General features: G+C 41.7%; 1 protein-coding gene across 1 annotated transcript in view; it reads left to right on the top strand.

Moving 5' to 3' along the window:
- The first annotated feature begins 5,415 nt into the window (after positions 1–5,415).
- Positions 5,416–22,942, top strand: part of HHAT (hedgehog acyltransferase) — a 640,126-nt gene continuing 622,599 nt past the window's right edge. The window contains exons 1-2 of the mRNA XM_064273239.1: positions 5,416–5,872; positions 20,062–20,129. Coding sequence (XP_064129309.1) covers positions 5,782–5,872; positions 20,062–20,129 — 159 coding nt within the window. The 5' untranslated portion in view covers positions 5,416–5,781. The remainder of the gene's footprint in view (positions 5,873–20,061; positions 20,130–22,942) is intronic.

Here is a 22,942-nt window from a genome sequence, read left to right as displayed (position 1 = left end):
AAAACATACCTTGCTCATGGATAGGAAGACTTAACATTGTAAAAATGTCTTATTCTACCAAAAGCAATCTATAGATTTAATGCAATTCTGATCCAAATTCCAGTGACATTTTTTAATGAGATGGAGAAACAAATCAACTTCATATGAAAGGGAAAGAAGCCCTGGATAAGTAAAGCATTATTGAAAAAGATGAACAAAATGGGAGGCCTCACTCTACCTGATTTTAGAACCTGTTACACTGCCGCAGTAGTCAAAACAGCCTGGTACTGGTACAAGAATAGATACCTAGATGAATGGAACAGAATTGAGAATCCAGACATAAATCCATCCAAATATGAACAACTGATATTTGACAAAGTCCCCAAATCAGTTAAATGGGGAAAAGACAGTCTTTCTAACAAATGGTGCTGGCATAACTTGATACCAAAAAAACCCCCAAACCATATCTATCTTCAAAAAAATGAAACAAGACCCATATCTCACACCATGCACGAAAATGAACTCAAAATGGATCAAAGACCTAAACATAAAATCTAAAACGAAAAAGATCATGGAAGAAAAAGTAGGGACAACGTTAGGAGCCCTAATACATGACATAAAAAAAAAAATACAAGACATAAGCGGGTTACAAAACATTACTAACAGTGCAGAAGAAAAAGATAACTCTGAGCTCCTAAGGATCAAACACCTGTGCTCATCCAAAGACTTCACCAAGAGAGCAAAAAGGTTACCTACAGACTGGGAAAAAGTTTTTAGCTGTGACATTTCCCATCAGCGCCTGATCTCTAAAATCTACATGATACTGCAAAAACTTGACTACAAAAAGACAAATAACCCAATTAAAAAATGGGCAAAAGATATGAACAGACACTTCACTAAAGAAGACATTCAGGTAGCTAACAGATAGATGAGGAAATGCTCATGGTTATTAGCTGTTAGAGAAATGCAAATCAAAACTACAATGAGATTCCATCTCCAGCAAGTCTGGCATTCATCCAAAAAACACAAAATAATAAATGTTGGAGAGGTTGTGGAGAGACTGGGACACATATACTTCTGCTGGTGGGAATGTAAAATGGTACAACCACTTTGGAAATTGATTTGGCACTTCCTTAAAAAACTAGAAATAGAACTGCCATACGATCAAGCAATCCCACTCCTTGGAATATATCCTAGAGAAATAAGAGCCTTTACATGAACAGGTATATGCACACCCATGCTTATTGCAGCACTGTTTACAATAGCAAAAAGATGGAAGCAACCAAGGTGCCCATCAAGGGATGAATGGATGAATAAATTCTGGTATATTCACACAATGGAATACTACGCTTCAATAAAGAACAGTGATGAATCTGTGAAACATTTTGTAACATGGAGGAATCTGGAAGGCATTATGCTGAGTGAAATTAGTCAGTTGCAAAAGTACAAATATTGTATAAGACTACTATTATAAGACCTCCAGAAATAGTTTAAACAGAGAAGAAAATATTCTTTGGTGGTTACAAGAAGGGGGAGGGAGGGAGAGGAGTATTCACTATTTAGGTAATAGATAAGAAATACTTTAGGTGAAGGGAAAGACAACACACAACACTGGCGAGGTCAGCACAACTGGACTAAACCAAAAGCAAAGAAGTTTCCTGAATAAACTGAATGCTTTAAAGGCCAGCATAGCAGGGCCGGGGATTTGGGGACCATGGTTTCAGGGGACATCTACGTCAATTGGCATAATAAAATCTATTAAGGAAACATTCTGCACCCCACTTTGGAGAGTGGCATCTGGGATCTTAAACGCTAGCATGTGGCCGTCTAAGATGCATCAATTGGTCTCAACCCACGTGGACCAAAGGAGAATGGAGAACACCAAGAATACAAGGTAATTATGAGCCCAGGAGACAGAAAGGGCCACATGAACCAGCGACTGCATCAGCCTGAGACCAGAGGAACTAGATGGTGCCCAGCTACAACCGATGACTGCTCTGACAGGGAACACAACAGAGAACCCCCCTGAGGGAGCAGGAGAGCAGTGGGATGCAGATCCCAAATTCTTGTAAAAAGACCAGACTTAAACAGTCTAAGAGTGTAGAAGGACCCCGGTGGTCACAACCCCCAGACCTTTTGTTAGCCCAGGATAGGAACTATTTCCAAAGCCAACTCTTCAGACAGGGATTGGACTGGACAATGGGATAGAAAAAGGTGCTGGTGAAGAATGAACATCTTGGATCAAGTAGACACTTGAGATTATGTTGGCATCTCCTATCTGGAGGGGAGATGAGAGGGAAGAAGGGGTTAGAAGCTGGCAGAATGGACACGAAAAGAGAGAGTGGAGGGAAGGAGTGGGCTGTCTCATTAGAGGGAGAGCAACTAGGAGTGTATAGCAAGGTGTATATAAATTTTTGTATGAGGGACTGACTTGATTTGAAAACTTTCACTTAAAGCACAATAAAAAAAAATGTCATTGAGAAGATTCTAAGACTGGGTTTCTGGAACTTTCACTTAGTCTACAAGATTGTTCATGTTCAAATCTTATAGCATTTTTAGTAGTTCATAGCATTGCTAATCAGATTCTTAATGAGATGAAGAGTTCATTCAATACAATATCCTTTAAAAGGAAACCCACCATAAAAATAAGAGGCTAAAGTTAACTTCCCACTGAAGGGAAGCTTATGAAAGAAAGAAGTCTTAAGTTATTCTAACAGATGCCAGGCATTTAAAATGAAAGTATGAATAGAAATGTATGAAGCTGGAATTAGTTCTGAAAAATAGTAAACCCAATAGTAGGGAACATGAAAAACTTGTTGAAGTACTACGGCTTAGAGAGGCCTGTGATCGAAAGTGTCTGGTTGCTTCTGTATCTCTTGGATTGCAGGAGAAACCTGGGCTGAGCTTCCTGGTGACTTTAGGTAACTGCCTCAGGGCACTCTGAGTAGAGGACCACTCATTTCTGACCTCATGTTTTATGAAAGCGGGATAGTGGTGGTTCAGTGGCAGAATTCTCACCTTCTGTGCAGGAGACCCAGGTTCAATTCCGGCCAGTGCACCTCATGTGCAGCCATCACAAGTCTGTCAGTTGAGGCTTCCATTTTGCTATGGTGCTGAACAGGTTTCAGTGGAGGTTCGAGACTAAGACCAGAACGATCCATCTTAGTCTGGCAGTCTGCTTCTGAAAATCAGCCAGCGAAAAACCTGTGGACCCCAAAGGTTCGATCCACAACCATTCACAGGGATGTGCAGGACCGGGCAGCATTTCATTCTGTTGTGCATAGCATCGCCATGAGTCAGGGGCCAACTTGACGGCAGCTGTGAACAACACTTTATGAAAGCTGGTTTGTTTCCCATCCTGCTCTGTTTCCCAGTAGCCTGAAGAAAGGAATCTGTGTGGGAGATTCTGAGCCAAGCTCTGATGAGTAACTCTGTGGATTGGCATCACTGGGCCGGCTCTGGTAGAGGGCCTGGTGGCCGGAACACCTGGATTTGAGCCCTGGCTCTGTTATTTCTGATTGTGTACCCTCTCTTCACATGCATCATCTGTAAGATGTCTCTCTCTTGCTCCTCTCACTTCACTGGGCTCTTTGGAAAATAAAATGAGATAACACGTAGATTCTGATTCTTGGCATTACTGTCCCATATTAGACATACTTGCTTGGGGCCTAAACTTTTGCTCTTAATTGAATTTGATGTTCAACAATGAGACATATTTGAGAAGTTTAAATAAAGCAATGAGAACCATGAGAGGACTTAAACTTAGTGAAGTCTTTGCTAGTTTGAAACTGATTATTTTATTTGTAGACCTTTCAGGACCTAACCTTCTATTGTCTGCTCTATTACTTAAATATAGGCAGGACTGCCATAACAGAGATCTACAATCGCAGAGGCTTAAACAACCTAGGGGGCTCTGGTGGCACAGTGGATAAATGTTTTGCTGCTAACCAAGGTCAGCAGTTCAAATCCACCAGCCACTCCTTGGAAACCCTACGGGGCAGTTCTACCCTGTCCTATAGGGTCACTATGAGTCGGAATTGACTCGATGGCAATGGGTATAAACAACTTAGAAGTGCATTTCTCTCTTATGTAACTGCCCAGTATAAGCAGTCCAGGGTGGTTTAATAGGTCAGGGTGGGGTGCATAGAGTCAGGGACTGATTGTCTTGTTTTTCCGCATGACTTTTACTTCTGGGTTTAAGGTGGGTGTTCCATCTGCTGTCCAGCAGAAAGGGAAGGAAGAAAAGGGGATGACTACAGCCTTATACCCCTTCCCTTGTACCCACTTGGCCAGAAATTGGTCAGGCATCCACACTTGGCTGCAGTGTAGTGTTGAGCTCAGTAGCCACGTGTCCAGTTAAAACTTTGACCACTGTGCAAGAAGTGGGACTGAATATTGGGGGGTGGACAATGAGCAGTGTCTGCCACGGATGCCCTGGAGTGTCATTAACCCCTGCAGAAGGCTGGAAGGGAGAGCAGTTTTTACGGGTCTGTTCTTATAACAGCTGCAGGAGAAGTTTGGAAGGGGAGAAGTGGGAGGTTAAGTGGCTTAGAAGAGGTTTGGAGATCATTTTTGGTTTCCTTTTATTCAGTCTTTTGAAGCCATTTATTATTCGTAGAGCACTTTCGTAGTTACCTACTGCTGCTGAAAGACAAAATGCCACAAGTGGGTGGCTTTAAAGAGCAGAAATTTATTTTCTCACGGTTCAGAAGGCTAGAAGTCCAAATTCAGTATGTGGATTTAGTGGGAGGTCCTTCCTTGTTGGTAGCCCTGAGAATTCCATGGAGTTCCTTGGTGTTCCTTTGGTTGTAGACAGTCCTTCTGTGGCATCTGCCCCTCCCTGTGTATGTCTCTATGTCTGCTCTGCTGTTTTTATAATTTAGACGTGATTAGGTAGAGGCCACAGAGCCCTGGTAGCCCAGTGGTTAAGTGCTTGGCTGCTAACAGAAAGGTCTGTGGTTTGAACCCACCTGTGGGCGAGAAAGATGTGGCAGTCAGCTTCTGTAGAGATTACAGCCTTGGAGATCCTATGGGGCACTTCTACTCTGACCTACGGGGTGCTGTGAGTTGGAATCGACTCAACGGCAATAGGTAAGTATAGGACCTATCCTACTCTGGTATGACCTCACTACCATAAGAAAGGAAACCGCTATTCCAAACAGGATCATATTTACAGGTACCAAAAAACCAAACCCACTGCCATTGAGTTGATTCCGAATCATAGCGATCCTATAGAACTGCTCCCTGTTGGGTTTCCAAGGAGCGGCTAGTGGATTTGAACTGTCGACCTTTTGATTAGCAGCCAAGCTCTTAACCACTATGCCACCAGGGTACAGGGGCTAGGATTTGAACACATATTATTTGGATGGGCACAATTTAATCCATGACAAGTGCTTAGTAGTCTGTTCTTGCTACATTCTAGGCCTGTGTTAAGGAATCTCTGCTCTCTAAAGGTTTACTCAATGCAGGGAGCTGAGTGTCTTATGCGATGAATACAGTACTGTGTGATGGGAGACGGGTCGGAGGCTGTGGGAGCTCGTAGGAGAAGACCTGACCAGCCTGGAGCGGGCTGGGTATGTATGCCTGTGTGTATATATTGGACAATTGGATGTATTGGTCTGAATGGGTTATATCTGTATCACCTTGAAAAGTGCTGGATCCCTCAGGGTGTGAAGTAACTGAATTGATGATATATGGTTCTCTAGGATCCTACCGTGTCACGTCCATGGCTCAATATTTTGTTTCTGTTTTTCATCCTAGAACTCTGAACCTTGGTGTCTGGAACCTGTGTGACAAGGAGTGATGCTGCCCCGATGGGAACTCTCTCTTTATCTGCTTGCCTCCCTCGGCTTCCACTTCTATTCTTTCTATGAGGTTTACAAAGTCTCCAGAGGTAAGGACCTAGGCTTTTCTGATTTCTGTCAAGAAAAGAAGGGGGAAGGGCATACTCAGAGGTAGAAGACTCAGGAAGATGATCCTCTAGGCTCAGGGTGACTTTGACCCTGCTCTCTTTCCTTCAGTCTTGTACAATTTGAATCAATGGCCTAAGTCAGTGAAGTTTTCTACCCTAATCTGCTTCCTTGTAATAGGAGGGGTTCCTTCAATGGCTATTGAAGGCCACAGGGGGATTTGCATTAGTTATTCACAGTAACTTCTTAAAGTTTTCTTTTACCATCACTGTTCTCAGACATATGGAGGCAGCTCAGTGGTGTTAGAGACCCAGACTCCTCTCAGCCTCCTGTTCTGCCATATTATTGTTGTTGTTGTTAGGTGCCATTAAGTCTGTTCCAATTCATAGGGACCCTATAGGACACAACAGAACTGCCCCATAGGGTTTCCAAGTAGCAGGTGGTGGATTTGAATTGCCAGTCTTTTTAGTGAGCATCTGAGCTCTTAATCACTATACCACCAGGGCTCCTTTGCCATCTTAGTGTGCTCCTTTTGCCTGCATATTGAAGATGAATCCTTACCAAGTCTGCATTCCAGCCCAGAGGAATGGGGATAGGAACCTTTCTTTCCTTTAAGGGCAGTTTGGCGTGTGACACTCGTCACTTCTCTTTACTCCCAGTTGGCCAGCATGGAGTCACATGACCCAAGTAGTAGCAAAAAACAAAAACTAAAAAACAAATCCATTGCCATCGAGTAGGTTCTGACTCATAGCGACCCCACAGGACAGAGTAGAACTGCCCCATAGGATTTTCGAGGAGTGGTTGGTGGATTCAAACTGCTGACTTTTTGGTTAACAGCCAAGTGCTTAACCACTGCGTCACCAGGGCTCTGGCACCATATTAGATACCTTATATACTAAGGTATCTGTATATTTGCTTTCCGATACCAACTCTAAATGTCTTCTCTGACACCTACTGCAAATGCAGTTCTTCTAACCCTAACCACCTGGAATTAGGACACATCTCATGATTTAAAGGCCATGGTTCTCTAGACTTCCAAGTCTGCCCAAGACTTCAGACATTAGCTGCAATTTCAGGGGTTCCCAGGACTACCTCTGACTAACTGGCTATAAATTCAGAGGTTCCCAGTCCACTCTTAGAACACCAGCTGCAAGTTCATAGACCCCCAGGACACTGGAGCTTCTGATCTACTGGCTACAAATTCGGAAGTTCTCACTACCCACTGAGAACTAGAATGACTCACAGAACTAAGGAAAGTGGTATACTTATGATTACAGTTTTATTACAGGACCAGCATAAAGAACGGACACAGCAAGTGAGGTCTGGAAGGGTCTAAAATGTGGCACTTTCACATCCCAAAGATGAGTTACCCTCCTGGGCATGAATATCTTTTACCAACCAGGAAACTCACCTTCAGTGTCCAGAGTTTTTATTGGAGTTTCTCCATGTAGGCATGATTGATCGAATCATTGCCCACATGGTTGAAGTCCATCTGCAGTTGCCTTCTCTTCCCCAGAGTTGGGCTGATATCACATGGTAGATCTTTCTGCCATGGCCAGCCCCACCTAATATCAGTTGCTGCATTAGTGTAGGCTCTTAGGGGTAATCTGGAACCCAACCGTAAGTAACAAAGACTCCAGTCACTTGGGAGAGTCCAAGGGTTTACAGATCACCTCCCAGGAACCAGGGACAAAGACCAAATTCTTTGAGTAAAGGTATTTGTAGACTGTACATATACGTTGTCTCATTTAATCTTTATAGCAGCCCTAAACCCAGTCCTAAAAGGTAGTATATTACTAAGAAGACAGGGTTGGCTGCAGAAGCATAGCCTCCAAAATCATACCAAGGGCTGGTATGATGTCTCGATAGCATCAGAGACCTTGGCTCTTTCTGTCATGTTCCTCTGTCATCTTCATCTATGGCTTTCACCTCTTGATAGCTCCAGCTATCATATTCACTTTCCTCCCAGCAAGAAAATGGAAGGGGAAGATAGTTCCTCTCCTTTTCAAAGCATGATCTCAAAGTTGCTATGAATCATATCCATTTGTATACACTGGCCATAACCAGGACCTGTAGCCCCACTTAGCTGCGAGAGAAGCTAGTAAATGTACTCTTTGGTTGGGAGGACATTAAAAACAAAACAAAACAAAAAGCCAAACCAGTTGCCGTTGAGTCCATTCCGACTCATAGTGACCCTAAAGGACAAAGTAGAACTGCCCCGTAGGGTTTCCAAGGAGCACCTGGTGGATTCAAACTGCTCACCTTTTGCTTAGTAGCCGTAGCTCTTAACCACTATGCCACCAGGGTTTCCAGGAGGCCATTAGTCTAGCCAAAACTCAAGGGTTCTATTGTGAAAGGAAGACAAGAAGGATGGAGTCTAGGTCATCTAGTGCTGCTATAACAGAAATACCACAAGTCGATGGCTTTTAACAAAGAGAAATCTATCCTCTCACAGCCTAGTAGGGTACAGGTCCAAATTCAGGGAGTCAGCTCCAGGGGAAGGCTTTCTGTCTCTCTCAGCTCTGGAGGAAGATCCTTCTTGTCAGTCTTTCCCTTGGTCTGGGAGCATTTCAGTGTAGGAACCTCAGGTCCAAACGCTCTGCTCCCGACACTCCTTTCTTGAGGTTCCTAACTCTCTGCTTGCTTCCCTTTCCTTTTATCTCTTGTAAGATAAAAGGTAGTACAGGCCACACCCCAGGGACACTCTCTTTACATTGAGTCAGGGATGTGACCTAGGTAAGGTGGTGTTACAATCCCACCCTAATCCTCTTTAACATAAAATTACAATCACAAAATGGAGGACAACCACACAGTATGGGGAATCAAGGCCAGCGAAATTGATACACACATTTTTGGGGGGACATAATTCAGTCCCTGACAGATGGATATTAGCAGTTAATCAGCAGTCTCTTCCATACGTGGGAGTCTTAGTTATCTTTTGCTGTTTAAGAAACCATCCCAACACTTCGGTTTAAAACAACTACCAGTTACTATTGTGCTGATCCAGAACTACCACATTAAGTTTGTGTCTTATGGTTTCATAGCTGCAGAAACATTTTTATGTCTTTCTGCTTGCATTTGCCATGAGGAAAAATGTATTGTGCCATGCAGTAGCTTGAAAGATTTAATGTCCCTGCCTAAAAGGGGACATGTATTCTTGTGACAGTATCAGTTTACTGCAATTCCTGGAATGAAAACAATTGAATTCCCATCAGTGAAAACCCAGGTGATAGAAGGAGCTTACCTATAAAGCATGTGGGATGGGAAGTCTTTGACCACTATCTCAATTTACTACATATATGGTTATATTCAAAACTTCTATTTCTTCTTGTACATATTCTGATATTTTATAGCTTTCTAGGTATCTAATTTTTTTTCTATATGTTTTATGCAGGAGCCTCGGTGGTGCAGTGTTTAAAGTGCTTGGCTGCTAAGGTCAGCAGTTCAAACTCACCCAGCTCCCTTCTGTAACTATTCCAGCCTAGGAAATCCTATGGGGCCCTTCTACTCTGTCATGTAGGATTCGCTATGAGTTGGAATTGACAGGGTGGCACACAACTACAACAACATATGTTTTATGTAGTTTTTCAATTTGATTAGTTTATTGTGGTTCATAACAGTCTTATTTTGAAAAAAAAAGGTTGTTTCTGTCATTTAATTCTTCTTATTATGAAATTAGTTTATTTGCATCTTCTCCCTTGCTCCCTCCCTCCCTTTCTTCCCCCGCTACATAGCCTATATATACATTTTTTACTTTGATCTGTTGTTCCAGTGGTTTTACTAATCTTTTCAGCTTTTGGATTTGTTAGATTTCTTGTTTCTTTTTGTTAACCTAATTCATGGATTTCTCCTCTTGTTGTTTCCTTCCTTGTTATTTCTTGAGGATTGCTCACTTTCTTTTTTTCTTTCAACTCGACGAGTTGAATTAAATAGGTAACTGTCACTGAGTGTACTCCAGCTCGTGGCAACCTTATGTACAACAGAATGAAAGGTTGCCCAGTCCTGTCATCCTCACAATAGCTAGCATGTTTGAGTCTATCATGGCGATTATTGGGCCAGTCCATCTCACTAAGGGTTACTCTCCCCTCACTGGCCTGCTTCTTCACTAACAGAATGTCTTTCTCTAGTGAGGCATTATGGAGTCAAACTATATGAATGTGTTTAAAGTTCTTGATAGATAGTCCCAGACTGCTCTCCAGGGAGGCTGGGCCAGTTTACACTTCTTCTATTGGAGATTATCCATCTGATTATACTCTTAGCAAGCTGAGTCTTTGAAAAATTTTAGTCTATCTTGTTTGAAAATTCTTTAATCCATCTCAAATGTATTTGATATATAATATAAAGTTTACCAAACCCATTACCCTCAAGTCACTTCTGACTCATACAACCTATGGGACAAAGTGGAACTGTCCCATAGAGTTTCCAAGGGTGTAATCTTTATGGGAGCAGACCTCCACGTCTTTCTCCTGCGAAATGGCTAGTGGATTTGAACCTCCGCCCTTTCAGTAAGCAGATGAGCACTTAACCACTGTGCCACCAGGGCTCCTTAATGTTGGGTTAAGAGTAGAGTTGACTTAGTTTTCCCCAAATAGTTCTTAGTCTCCTAGTGTTGCAGTAACAGAAATACCATGAGGGGTTGTCTTCAAAGAACAGAAATTTATTTTCTGTTAGTTCCAAAGGCTAAAAATCTGAATTCAGGGTGTGGCTCTAGGGAGGAGATCCTTCTTTGCCTATTTCAACTTCTCGTAGTTGGCAGTTGTTAGAGTTCCTGGGCTTGTAGATTCATCTGTCTCCCTCATCATCAGGTAACGTTTGCCCTCCCCCTGTGTCTGTGCACGTGTATGTGTGTCTGTGCACGTGTATGTGTGTCTGTGCTGCTGTTTATATAACTCAGAAGTGATGAGGTTTAGGATCCATCCTATCCTGGTATGACCTCAACTCATTGATTATATTACATTGCACCATGGAAGATGATTACATTACGTTACATTAGATTATATCCACAGGTATAGGGGTTAGGATTCCAGCACATATTTTTGGAGGATACAATTCAACCCATAATAGTAACCAAACATTTATTTATTAAGCCATCTCTCCATATTGAATTATAATATAATCTTGATCGTGTACTAAATTCTTGGATATACTCCAGATTTTTGGGAGGCTGTCTTTTCTGTTCCATTGATTTCTCAATCAATTCGTACATCAGTACTGTGCTGTTTTAATAATTTTTGCTTTATTAGATGTTTGAGTGTCTGCTAGCGTAAGTTTGTTATTTCCAGACTTTTCTTAGCTATTCTTACCGGTTTATTCTTCCAGATACATGTTTAAAATTGAGAATTTCCAAGAGCTGTCATTAGGGATTTAGTTAGAGTTGCATAAACCTAAAAATTAATTTTGTAAAATAATTGACATTCTTATAATATTATGTCTTTCTATCAAGGAATATTGTGTTTGTTTTGTTTTTAGTTATTCAAGATCTTCTGTTAATTCCCTTAATAAAAGTTCATGATCTTTTTCATAATGGGCCTGCTGAAATTATCTTAAGAATATTAGAGTTTTTCTTTTCCCCCCTTGGGATATTTTCCAGCTGATTATTTCTGGTTTATAGTAAAGGCATTTATTTTGGCTTATCTATTTTATGTTCTAAATAACCATGGTGGTACAGTGGTTAAGCACTCAGCTGCTAACCAAAAGGTCAGTGGTTTAAACCTACCCAGTGGCTCCGAGGGAGAAAAGACCTTGAGATCTGCTCCCCCAAAAATTATATCCTAGAAAACCCTATAGGGCAGTTCTACTCTGTCATACAGGGTTGCTGTGAGTCAGGATCGGTGGTACCCAGCAATAGCAACAACATTTTATATGCTATTGAATTCTGTTAATGATCCATTGGCTTATCAGTTGATTTTCCTGGTTTTTCTAGTTAAGAAAATGTCATCTACAGGTAATGATAATGTTTTTGCTTCATCTGTTATTACTTTAGCTAGGGTTTCTAGTACAATAGTTGGGAAAGGATGGTATCCTTGTTATAATTCTGATTTTAATGGAAATCCTTGTATTGTTTTTACCATTAGTGAAAGGTTGAATAAGTTTTTGTTTGTTTTGTGTTTTTGTTTCTTTTAATCCTGTTAAGGAATTCTTTTAGCCTCCTTTTACAAAATTTAAAAAATTGACAATAAGTGTTGTTATCTATTTTTAAAGCATCTATTCAGATGATAAATGGTTTTCATTTTTTGACCTATTGATATGATATTTTAAATTATCCAATTTTCTAATTCCATATGGATTCCTAGGACAAACCTACCTTGACCCTGCTTGTTTCTTTACTGTGCTTTAGGCAAAAGTTTACAGCTCAGGTTAATTTCTCATACAAAAATTTATACACATATTGTTTGTGACATTAGTTGCAATCCCCATAATGTGACAGCACACTCCCCCTTTCCACCCTAAGTTCCCTATGTCTATTCAACCAGTTCCTGTCCCTTCCTGCCTTCTCATCTTGCCTCTGGACAGGAGCCTCCCATTTGGTCTCGTGTTTCTGATTGAACACACCCTCAAGTGTGTTACTTATTGTTTTATAGTCCTGTCTAATCTTTGTCTGAAGAGTGGGTTTCAGAAATGGTTTCATAGTTTTGGGGGTTCCCCCAGTCTCTGTCAGACTGTCGAGTCTGGTCTTTTCACATGAATTTGAGCTCTGCTCCACACTTTTCTCCTGCTCCATCTGGGACTCTCTGTTGTGTTCCCTGTCAGGGCAGTCATTGGTGGTAGCCAGGCACCATCTAGTTCTTCTGGTCTCAGGCTGATGGAGTCTCTAGTTTATGTGGTCCTTTAGTCTCTTGGGCTAATATTTTCCTTGTAGCTTTGGTGTTCTTCATTTTCCTTTGCTACAGGTGGGTTGGGACCAATTGATGCATCATAGATGGCTGCTTGCAAGCTTTTAAGACCCCAAGTGCCACTCACCCCAGGGGGATGCAGAATATTTTCTTAATAAACTTTGTTATGCCAGTTGTGCTAGATGTCCCCTGAAACTATGGTCCCCAGGCCCCAGCCCCAGCTACTCTGTCCCTCAAAGTGTTTGGAGATATCCAGGAAACTTCTTAGCTTTTGGTTTAGTCCAGTTGTGCTGACTTCCCCTGTATTGTGTATTGTCCTTCCCTTCTTGGAAGTTGGTCTACTATTTAGTTAGTGAATTCTCCACCCTCTCCCTCCTCACCCTAGTAATCATCAAAGAATGCTTTTTTCTGTGTTTAAAACTTTATCTACAGTTCTTATATAGTGGTTTCATACAATATTTGTCCTTTTGTGACTGACTAATTTCACTCAGCATATTGCCCTCCAGATTCATCCATGCTGTGAGATGTTTTGTGGATTTGTCAGTGTTCTTCATTGTTGCCTATTATTCCATTTTGTGTATGTACCATGATTTGTTTATTCATATATCTGTTGATGGACATCTAGGTTATTTCCATCTTTTTGCTATTATGAACAGTGCTACAATGAACATGGGTGTGCATATGCCTATTTGTGTGACAGCTCTTGTTTCTCTAGGATGTATTTGTGGGAGTGGGATTGCTGGATTGTATGGTATTTCTATTTCTAGCTTTTTAAGGAAGCGTCAGGTCGTTTTCCAAAGTGGTTGTACCATTTTGTATTCCCACCAGCAATGTAAGTGTTTCAGTTCCTCCACACCTCTCCAACATTTATTGTTTTGTGGTTTTGGATTAGTGCTAGCTTTGTTGAGGTGAGATGGTATCTCATTGTAGGTTTGATTTGCATTTCTCTAATGGCTAATTATTGTATTTCCTCACGTATCTGTTAGCCACCCGAATGTCTTTTTTAAAAAATATTATTTCTAAGTGAGAGTACTTGGTCTGTAGTTTTATTTTATTTTATTTTTTGTTACATCCTCAAATTTCAGTATCAGCATTCTGTTAATTTTATAAAATGAATGGGAAAGCTTTCCTTTTTCTCATATTATGAAACTGTTTAAGTAGTATCCAAAATGCCTGCATAATTCTTTGAGATTTCATTCACTTGTAAATTTGTCTTGGCGTGGAGTCTCTTTGGGAGTAGATCCATTGAAAACTTTTCAACATCTTTCAGAGTTATTGGTATACTTAGATTTTCTACCTCCTCTTAAGTCAGTTTTAGTAATTTGTGTTTCTCCAGTTTATTGAAATTTTCAAATGTATTAACACATACTTGTATATCAATTCTTACAATGTTTGAAGCCTCTGTTGTCTAATTTCTCCTGTCTTAGGAGGTTTTTAGGAGATTTACCAGAGATTTGTCTATTTAGTAGGCTTATTCTCTTTTTCAAAGAACAAGGTCTTTAATTTATTTATAAATTATACAATTTTTTTTTTTTCTGTTTTCTTTGAAGATTACTTTCTAATGAGCAGCAGCTACCCTGGACCCTTTTGACTTTATAGAACCCAGAACCAAACCTATCGCCGTCAAGTCAATTCTTACTCATAGCAACTCTATAGGACAGAGGAGAACTGCCCCATACGGTTTCCAAGGAGTGGCTGGTGGATTCAAACTGCCGATCTTTTGGTCAGCAGCTGTAGCTCACCATAGCTCTTAACCACTGCGCCATCAGGGAGCACACTTTCTTTCATGCAGTGAATGTCTTCCTGAATAGTTGCATATTAATGACATTTTTATAAATCGAATTGTGCTTTCCATTGATTTACATTTTCATTCACAGGTGCTTTATTTTCAATTCTTTAATCTTCAGTGATTGGTAGTTAATGTTTCTCTAAATAAACTCTATGATTCCAGGGAGCCGTGATATTTCAAGAAACTTGGTTTTTATAGGGAAAAATATTTATTTGAGTTGCCATCTCTAGTTTCTTTGTTTTTATGTAGTAGGTGTTCTTACACAATTGACATCAGTTACCTTCTACCTTTTGTATATTCCTGTATACTCCTGTGGGCTTCCTCATCACTAATCTCAGTTTATGAGAAAAAGATACAACAGCTAATTTATAGATGAACTCTTTCTTTTGCACTGTTTGTGCAAGATGCGTACCTCTCATTGGGGATAGGTTTTGTTCATCAGGATGTAATTTTTCTTACTTTTGTGATTGGAGGAATTTGGTTACAAAATGGTCAGAACATTTGGAGGCCCCAGCCTAAGGTGGGGTCACAAAGACCACTGGTTCTGTCCTTGAACAGCTAGTCTTGACCTTGGAAGGAGGTGAGATGGCCTGCTGTGGGTGGGGCCACTAGGAGCTCTTCAGTTAGCACAGCCTTTGTGAATGGACTCAAGTGCATAGCCATCGCAGGAGCCAAAGACTTGACAGCCTATTTTGATGGCCAGCATTAATAGTGGGTGTTGTGGCACAACTAAGGCTGTGAGCGCTCTGTTTGACTGCGCTTCTCATTATAGTTGACTCTTGTTTCTGGTAAGGTCGCTGTGAATTGGAATTGACAGCAACGGGTTTGGGTTCTAAGCAATCTTATATGTATGAATTGCCACCTTCCTATTACAAGTCTCCTAGCCCACACTTCTTCTCAGGCTTGTGCTAGCATTTCCTTCCAGTTCTTGACACTGGTCCTAAGGTGGGCGGGGGATATTGGCTTCTAGTCTGTTTTCTTAATGTATTTAATAAACCTCTCAGTGACTTGGGACAGGGCCGTGGCTGGGAGGGCATCTGAGGGCACCACTTTGTTGTAGACTCCAGAGCCCCTCATCTGCCCTCTGTGCCCCCAGCCAGTGCTCTGGGTTGCACCCCACACACAGAACATGCATGGAGCTCCCTCTTTGACAGTTTCCAGCCCCCTGGAGCTTCTTTTTCTAACAGCTACTCTAAGGATTCCCATGTAGATTGCTCTCCTGGTGGTGCCTCCAAAGCTCCCAGAATTCCTTAGGTGAATAGCGGATTAGTAGCCTATTTGGGAGGTTTGGAGCCATTTATGCAGTTTATCAGTTTGCCTCCTGTTTACATATCTGATTTGCTTTTGTTCGGGTTATTGTTAAGTCACTTTTTCATTCCCTTAGAGAGGAAATTAGGTGAGGGTTGCCCCGCCACATCTGTTCTAGGGTGAAAACATTACAAAGTTATAGTAAAGCAAAAAGAAAGGTTTTATTCAGCATATGTTCAAAGAGGCAAAAGTAGGAAACAGACAAGCATGTTGCCAGAGCCATGTCTGTCCTAGACTGAGGAAATATCACAGAACAGACAAAGGGAGATAATGGACAAGCATGGTGCCAGAGCCATGTCTGTCCGAGTCCAAGGAATATTATAGAGCAGACAAAAGTGGGAAAACAGACAAGCATGCTGCCAGAGCCATGTCTGCCAGGGGAGGTTACTGAATAATCCGTATATATTAGCATTACAAATGGGCAAAACCATTGAAAACTTCACCTTTTCACAGATTGGCTAGAAACTATTAAGTCACCGTGATTCTACATTTTGAATCATCTTTCTTAACAATCATCATACAGGTTTCAGTAACAACAGTCAGAAGGGTCTTCATTGGTCCAACAAATCTTACTGTTCACTAAATGCAAAGTACGTGGGTCTTTTGTGCTCTGATTTACTAGTTTATGTGAAAGATTCCCTAAGAGGTTTTTTCCAAGATTGTCCTAGCTACTGTCTTTATATTTCAGGGCTCAGTTGATGTATCCTTGTGAGTCCAGCTTCAGCTTGGTCAATTCTCTATGCTCAAGGGCAGGGAATAATGGCTCCAATATTATCTTCTAAATCACATCTCAGGAGTGTCAGGAAAGACTAGCATTTTATCACCCCTCTTCTGTATGAATCACCTACATATGGATATTGGAGATTTGTTTACCAGTAAATTCTCTTATCATACAAGTCCATCTTTTCTGCCTCCTATCCACATTCTCATTTACTGCTACACTCCACAGTAGCCAATGGCTTCCTTTGGAGAAAAATAAAGAACCAGTAGGAGCTGATTTTTCAAATGCGTAGAAACAACTGGGCACATTTCCCTGACAGTAGCTTGTATGAGACGTGTGTGTGTGTGTGTGTGTGTGTCTTGATTAGGCCCTCTCATTTCCCACACCCCACCCCAGGATTAATTTTCCATAAAAATGTTTAAGGTAAAAGGGGCAGGTTAGTTAGAAGTTTTAAGTAAATGGTTTACCATCACAGCTCATTGACTGTGATTAAAATGCAAATCCTTTCTCTCTTTAGGTAGATGGGCTTTGAGGTAGCCTTTTTTTTTGTTGAGGAGGGCTGTGTTGGCGAGAATCAACTGCTGACATAGTAATGAGGGCTCGTTAGCAGGAATGGCTTCCTTTCTGTGTTCTCAGGCAGTTTAGTGGAATGCTGAATTTTGGGAAGTGGCACCTAAAAGAAAGCTGGCTCTATCCTGACAGTCCTGGGTAGCGTGATGAGAGTTCCCCAGGCACAGAGGCTTCCCTTTGTTTGCAGCAGCCTCTTGCTTGGCTGTATTTGAGTTGTGATGAAAACTCCAGTCCAGGGGTGGGGTGTTACCAAAAGAAAAACAAAACCAAACCCACAGTTGCTGCTGAGCTGACTCCAACCCATGGCAGCCCCACGTGTGTCAGGGTGGAACTGTGCTCCACAGAGTTTTCAATGGCTGATTGTTTGGAAGTAGATCTCCAGACCTTTCTAGGTGCCTCTGAATGGATGCAAACCTCCAACCCTTCAGTTAGCAGCTGAGCGTGTTAACCTTTTGTACCACTGCGGGGGACTCCAGATTGTTACCTAACCCCAAACCCATTGCCATTGAGTTGATTCTGACTCATAGCAACCCTTTAGGGGAGAGTAGAACTGCCCCATTGGGTTTCCAAGGAGCAGCTGGTGGATTCCAACTGCCGACCTTTTGGTTAGCAGCCGAAGTCTTAACCACTGTGCTACCAGGGCTCCTAGGTTGTTACGTAAGAAGGCATAATCAAAGAAGTCCTGAGGGTCTTAGCTCTTCATGGGAAAATATCAGCCGCAGGTTTACTCAGCTTCCCCTCTTTTATGTGAACTAAATTCTGTAGCTGTGAAATTTCAGCTAATATAAAGCCAATAGGAAGACAGTGATTTCTAAAGTGGTTATGAAAGTGTAAAAATGGATTTAAGTTGTTGTAATTTAAAAATGTGTGCCGTAGCATTTGTTTGTGTCAAGAAATCAGACAAGGATGATTTTGTAGGACTTCTCCAAAACCTGAGGGGAGATTTTGGTCTGAGCTCTGCTGTCCAGTACTATAGCCACATGTGGCTAACGAGCACTTGAAATGTGGCTACTGCAAATTGAAATGTGTTGTAAGGATAACTTGTATGTTGTGTTTTAAAGAATTAGTATGAAAAAGTATAAAATAGCTCATTGATAATTGCTTAATGTTCATTACATGTTAATATATTTTGGATACACTGGGATAAATAAAATACACTAACATTAACTTCACCTGTTTCTTTTTACTTTTTAAAGTGTGCTTGCTTGGAATTAAAAAATTATATATGTGGCTCCCATTGTTGGCGTAGTGGTTAAGAGCTTGGCTAACCAAAAGATCAGCAGTTTGAATTCACCAGCCACTCCCTGGAAACCCTGTGGGGCAGTTCTACTCTGTCCTATGGATTCACTATGAGTAGGAATCAACTCTATGGCAATGGGTTTTTTTTTTTTGTCTCCTAGAAACTCTGGTGGTGTAGTGGTTTAGTGCTACGGCTACTAACCAAAGGGTTGGCAGTTTGAATCCACCAGGCACTCGTTGGAAATTCTATGGGGCAGTTCTAGTCTGTCCTATAGGGTCCCTATGAGTCGGAATTGACTCAACAGCAGTGGGTTTGGTTTTTATCTGCAGAATGTTCCTTTTTCCCACTAGAGGGAGATATGTTCCAGCTTCAGGAAGCCTGGTTCTTAGCGTGTACATTTCACTGCTCCTGAATGCACTCCTCGTCCAGGAGGAGAAAAAAAAAAAAAAAAAGAACTCAAGCTTACTTTGTTTCAATTCGTCTTAACTGTGATGTCTCCAGACACTGCAGTCTGTATGACAGTGAAACCAAAACAGAAGAGGGAAGAGATAGAGATGTTTCCACCCTCTTTGCATCAGTAAACCCAGAGGTTCTGTTACTCCTTTGCTGAATTGCAGCAGCTTGCCGTTTGTTCACTGACTCTTTCCTTGGAATTGTGTCCGCACAATGTGGCACACACACCTCCTGTGCAGCTATAACAGAAAGGGTGAGTGCCCAAGTGCAACGCCCCCCTCCAGTTTCATAGCACTCATCAAAACTGGTGTAATTTCGTGATTGTCTATTTTCCCCAGTGTACAAGGCCCCAGGAGGGCAAAAGGCATGCCACTCTTGTTCTGTTTCATCCTTAGTATCTCCCACTGTGCTTGGTTATTGTACACCCACAAGAAGTATTTGAGTAAAGATTTTGTCATATCTTTCATTTTAAACCTATTGTATTACTTACTTATAAACATGCTTATTACATTATATTATTGCATTTTATAATCTCGTTGTTAGCTGACGTCGAGTCAGCCCCCAATTCCTGATGACTCCATGTACAACGCAACAAAATGCTACCCGGTCCTGCACCATTCGCGTGACTGGTTGCGGATTGGACTGCTGTGATCCATAGTTTTCCATGCAGAGTGCCAGGCCTTTCTTCCTACTCTATCTTTAGTCTGCAAGCTCTGCTGAAACCTGTTCACCATCATAGTAAGAGGCAAGCCTCCGCTGACACATGAGTGGTGGCAGTGCATGAGGCGCATCGGCCAGGAAATGAATCTGGGTCTCCAGCATAGAAGAGAGAATTCTACCACTGAACCACCACTGCCCCTGTAGTCTTGTTAGCACTATATCATAAAACATAGTTATGATCACCATAATTTTGTGCCATGGTCTGTTATAAACTTTTTAACTGCCTCTATGAGCAGAATATTGGCACTAATCCCGCCATGTTTCTCTCTGTTGGAAGCTTTTCTCTCTTTCCCTCTCCTTTTGTACCCCTTATTACAAGATGCAGGGGGCATTTCCATCAGCCCTAGCACGTATTTCCACAAACCCAGGTCACAGTACACTGGAGAGAAAGGTCAAGGAGTGTGACCTGTTTCCCTGTCTGTTGCTTAGGCCACAGGCACCTCTTCCATGGACATGTTCCCATTTCTTTTAGTGAGTCTGGTATTAAATCAACCCAGCACTATTTAGATTTGTGACTAATGGAGACTCTTTCTTGTCAGAACATGAAGAGGAACTGGACCAAGAATTTGAGCTGGAGACTGATGCTTTATTTGGAGGTCTGAAGAAGGTATGAAGTAGATACATGATAAACCTTCTCAATTTCCATACCTGATTTTACTATTTTGTCTTACTTTTAGTTTTGGTGTTGGTCCTGGCAGAGTATTTAGTAACAACTTGGCATTCAGTACCTTTTCTGTTGTAAGATTATGTGGACTGACCTTATGCGTGTGCTAGATTGGTAAGGCGTTCCCCATGGTCTTTATCTTCAGGTCATCTGCTCTCCTCTCAAGATGCCAGAAAATGATTATGTAACCCTGTCAATTAGTACAAATTTCCCTTTTATGAAGTTCAGGAAGTTTTTTTCTCTGACTTGCCCCAATCTGTTAGAATCAAGTGTGGCCCCTAAACTCCCCTTACCAACTACTGTCAGTCATAGGAACTTCTTTGTCCTTCCTGCCTTCAGTGGCCCCAGTCATCTACACTGCTACAGAACATGCTACTGTTCCCTTCTTCTCCCTGTGTCCTAGATCCCTAGGGTTGCAGTAGCAAATGGCACAAGTGGGTGGCTTTAAAGAACAGGAGGCAGGTAGTCTGAGTTCAGCTTGTGGCTCTAGGGGGTAGGCCTTTCCTTGTTGCAGCTTCTAGTAGCTGACAATCCTTGGAGTTCCTGGGTTTGTAAATGTATCTCCCTCCCTTGTCTTCAGAGAGAGTGTCTTTCCCCACATGTGTGTGCTTGTCTGTGTGTCTAATCAGCTCTTTATATCACTCAGAAGTGGTTAGGTTTAGGACACACTCTGCACTGAGATGATTCATTAGCATAACAAAGAAAACTGTTTCTAAGCAGGATGACATCTACAGGTATAGGAGTTAGGATTGTAAGACATATTTTTTGGGGACACGGTTCAATCCAGAATACCCTGGTGCTGCTGTGACAGTGAGCTGGCTCATTTATCTTCTGCTGCCGCTCATTTTACCTGTGTAGGTAGTGAGCAGGCTGACTGTTGTTCTACCATATCCCCGCACCCTTCTAGATGTGACGGTAGCACTTCTCCTTTGGAGTATGTCCTGAGTGACTACTGCAGCCCCCTTTTCAGTAGAGAGGTGCTAGGCTATCTTTTTCTCTCTCCAGAACCTCTTTTCTTTTGAGGCTGGGATTCCTCTCATTCCTTCCCTTTCAGTTTCTGGGAATGATCGAGTAGTCCAAGCTTCAGCTCATGGTTTTGGGTTTAGGTTAAGACTAGTTATAAGCTGTGTATTTATTTTTTCCAAGTGTTATGATAGATTTTAAAAAAGATATAAAAGTATTTTTTAAAAGTTATTTTTACACTAAGTGCATAGTATAGTGGCCATGTTTTAAGTTCAGTCAGCTTTTGTGGACTGGCTTGGATACATAAAATATTGCTGCATTTCAAGTTCTGAACACCTGACTTACAAATAAACTTTTGGAAGACAATTCATTTTCAAATTGGGCACTGCCTGTACTGACATAATTCTACTTGACAGTTGGCAAATCTTGCTTAGAATTGTAACAAATTCACCTTGATTTCCATTTTGATTCTCTAGTGTAGCCTCTCTTTTCCAGCTCTGTACAGAACCACTATATTAGATATAAGACCCATGTTTGGGTCTAGGAGAGTGTCCTGCCTGGGTGGGGCGCCACTCCTGGCTTATGTTGTTCTACCCACCAGATAGTTCCATGAAAAATTAGATGTTATATTACATTGAATCCAGTTGTAAATGTTTCTTATTTAAGGCTTTTTGAGTATTATGTAAGACATGTAAAGTGGGTAACACTGTGCCCATTTCTGAGATGAGGAAATTGGGGAAGCTTTATGCCATGGTGGAACTTGAGATGTAACAGGATGTAGCCCCTGTGAGTGTCTGGGATTGACTCTTTAAGAATATAACTATTGAATCTCTTTCAGCAGGAAAAATAGTGACTTATTTTCCTTTCAGAGTCACAGTTCAGCCATTTCGGATAGTACTGTATTGTTTGTCAGGGACAAAAATAAGCAAACCCATTTTGGCCTAGGAGACTTATAGCTGAAGAGAAACAATCCTGAGGCAGCATGAGGAATGGAACACAGGGGCAGGCCCCAACAAGTTTTGGAGCCACCACAGATTTCACTGTCAAGGGGCAGGCACAGCCCTGCTGTGAGCTGCTACTTCTAGACAAAGGGGCTTTGTCTCCCCTGACTTCCCAGCTACCACAATTCTACCAAGTCCAGCTACTTAACAACCTGCTAAGGCTCTGAAGTCCTGGAAAGATGCTTCTTCTAAGCATTCTCACCACAGCCCTCCATAACAGGGCACAGGTGAGGGGTGTGAGGTTCAGGCCAACCCTGCTTTCATAGAAACGTGCACAAAGTGCACACACACGCCTTTGGACCTCCAAGGACTTGGTGCTTTGTCATCTCTGTCTGTACCCCCAACCGTCTGACCATCCTTCCCTCTGTGCAGTGCTTATAGAGCATTTCTGTTCTCCTCCTCCCTATTTCTCAATACCTTGCATATGGAGTGGCTCTGGGTTTAGTGAGAAAATGATGAGGTCCTGGCGGATGGCAGGATGAAGGAACTCGGTACTGTGTCCTTGGTGAAGACCATAAAACAGGCACAGACGGTATATAGTGATGGGCGTTCACAGATGTTGGGTGAAAGTCTTATTTCAGCAACAACAAAGGTCTGATAGGTTCTGGTCACTCCTTGCTGAATATTTCCTTTTTTAGGAGGTGACAAGTGCTACTCGCTTCTCAATTCTAACCAAAAAAAGATATTAAGCATGAATAGAAATTGTGAACTTTAGAAGAAAGCTATGTTCTTTGACCAGCCCATATCCTGAATGTTAGTCTTCAGCAGGTTTCTAAATCTCAGCACTATTGA

Source organism: Loxodonta africana, chromosome 20 (assembly GCF_030014295.1).
Source record: "Loxodonta africana isolate mLoxAfr1 chromosome 20, mLoxAfr1.hap2, whole genome shotgun sequence".
Classification (NCBI taxonomy): Eukaryota; Metazoa; Chordata; class Mammalia; order Proboscidea; family Elephantidae; genus Loxodonta; species Loxodonta africana.
Note: the sequence above shows the minus strand (reverse complement) of the source record. Positions and strands in the feature narration are given on the sequence as shown.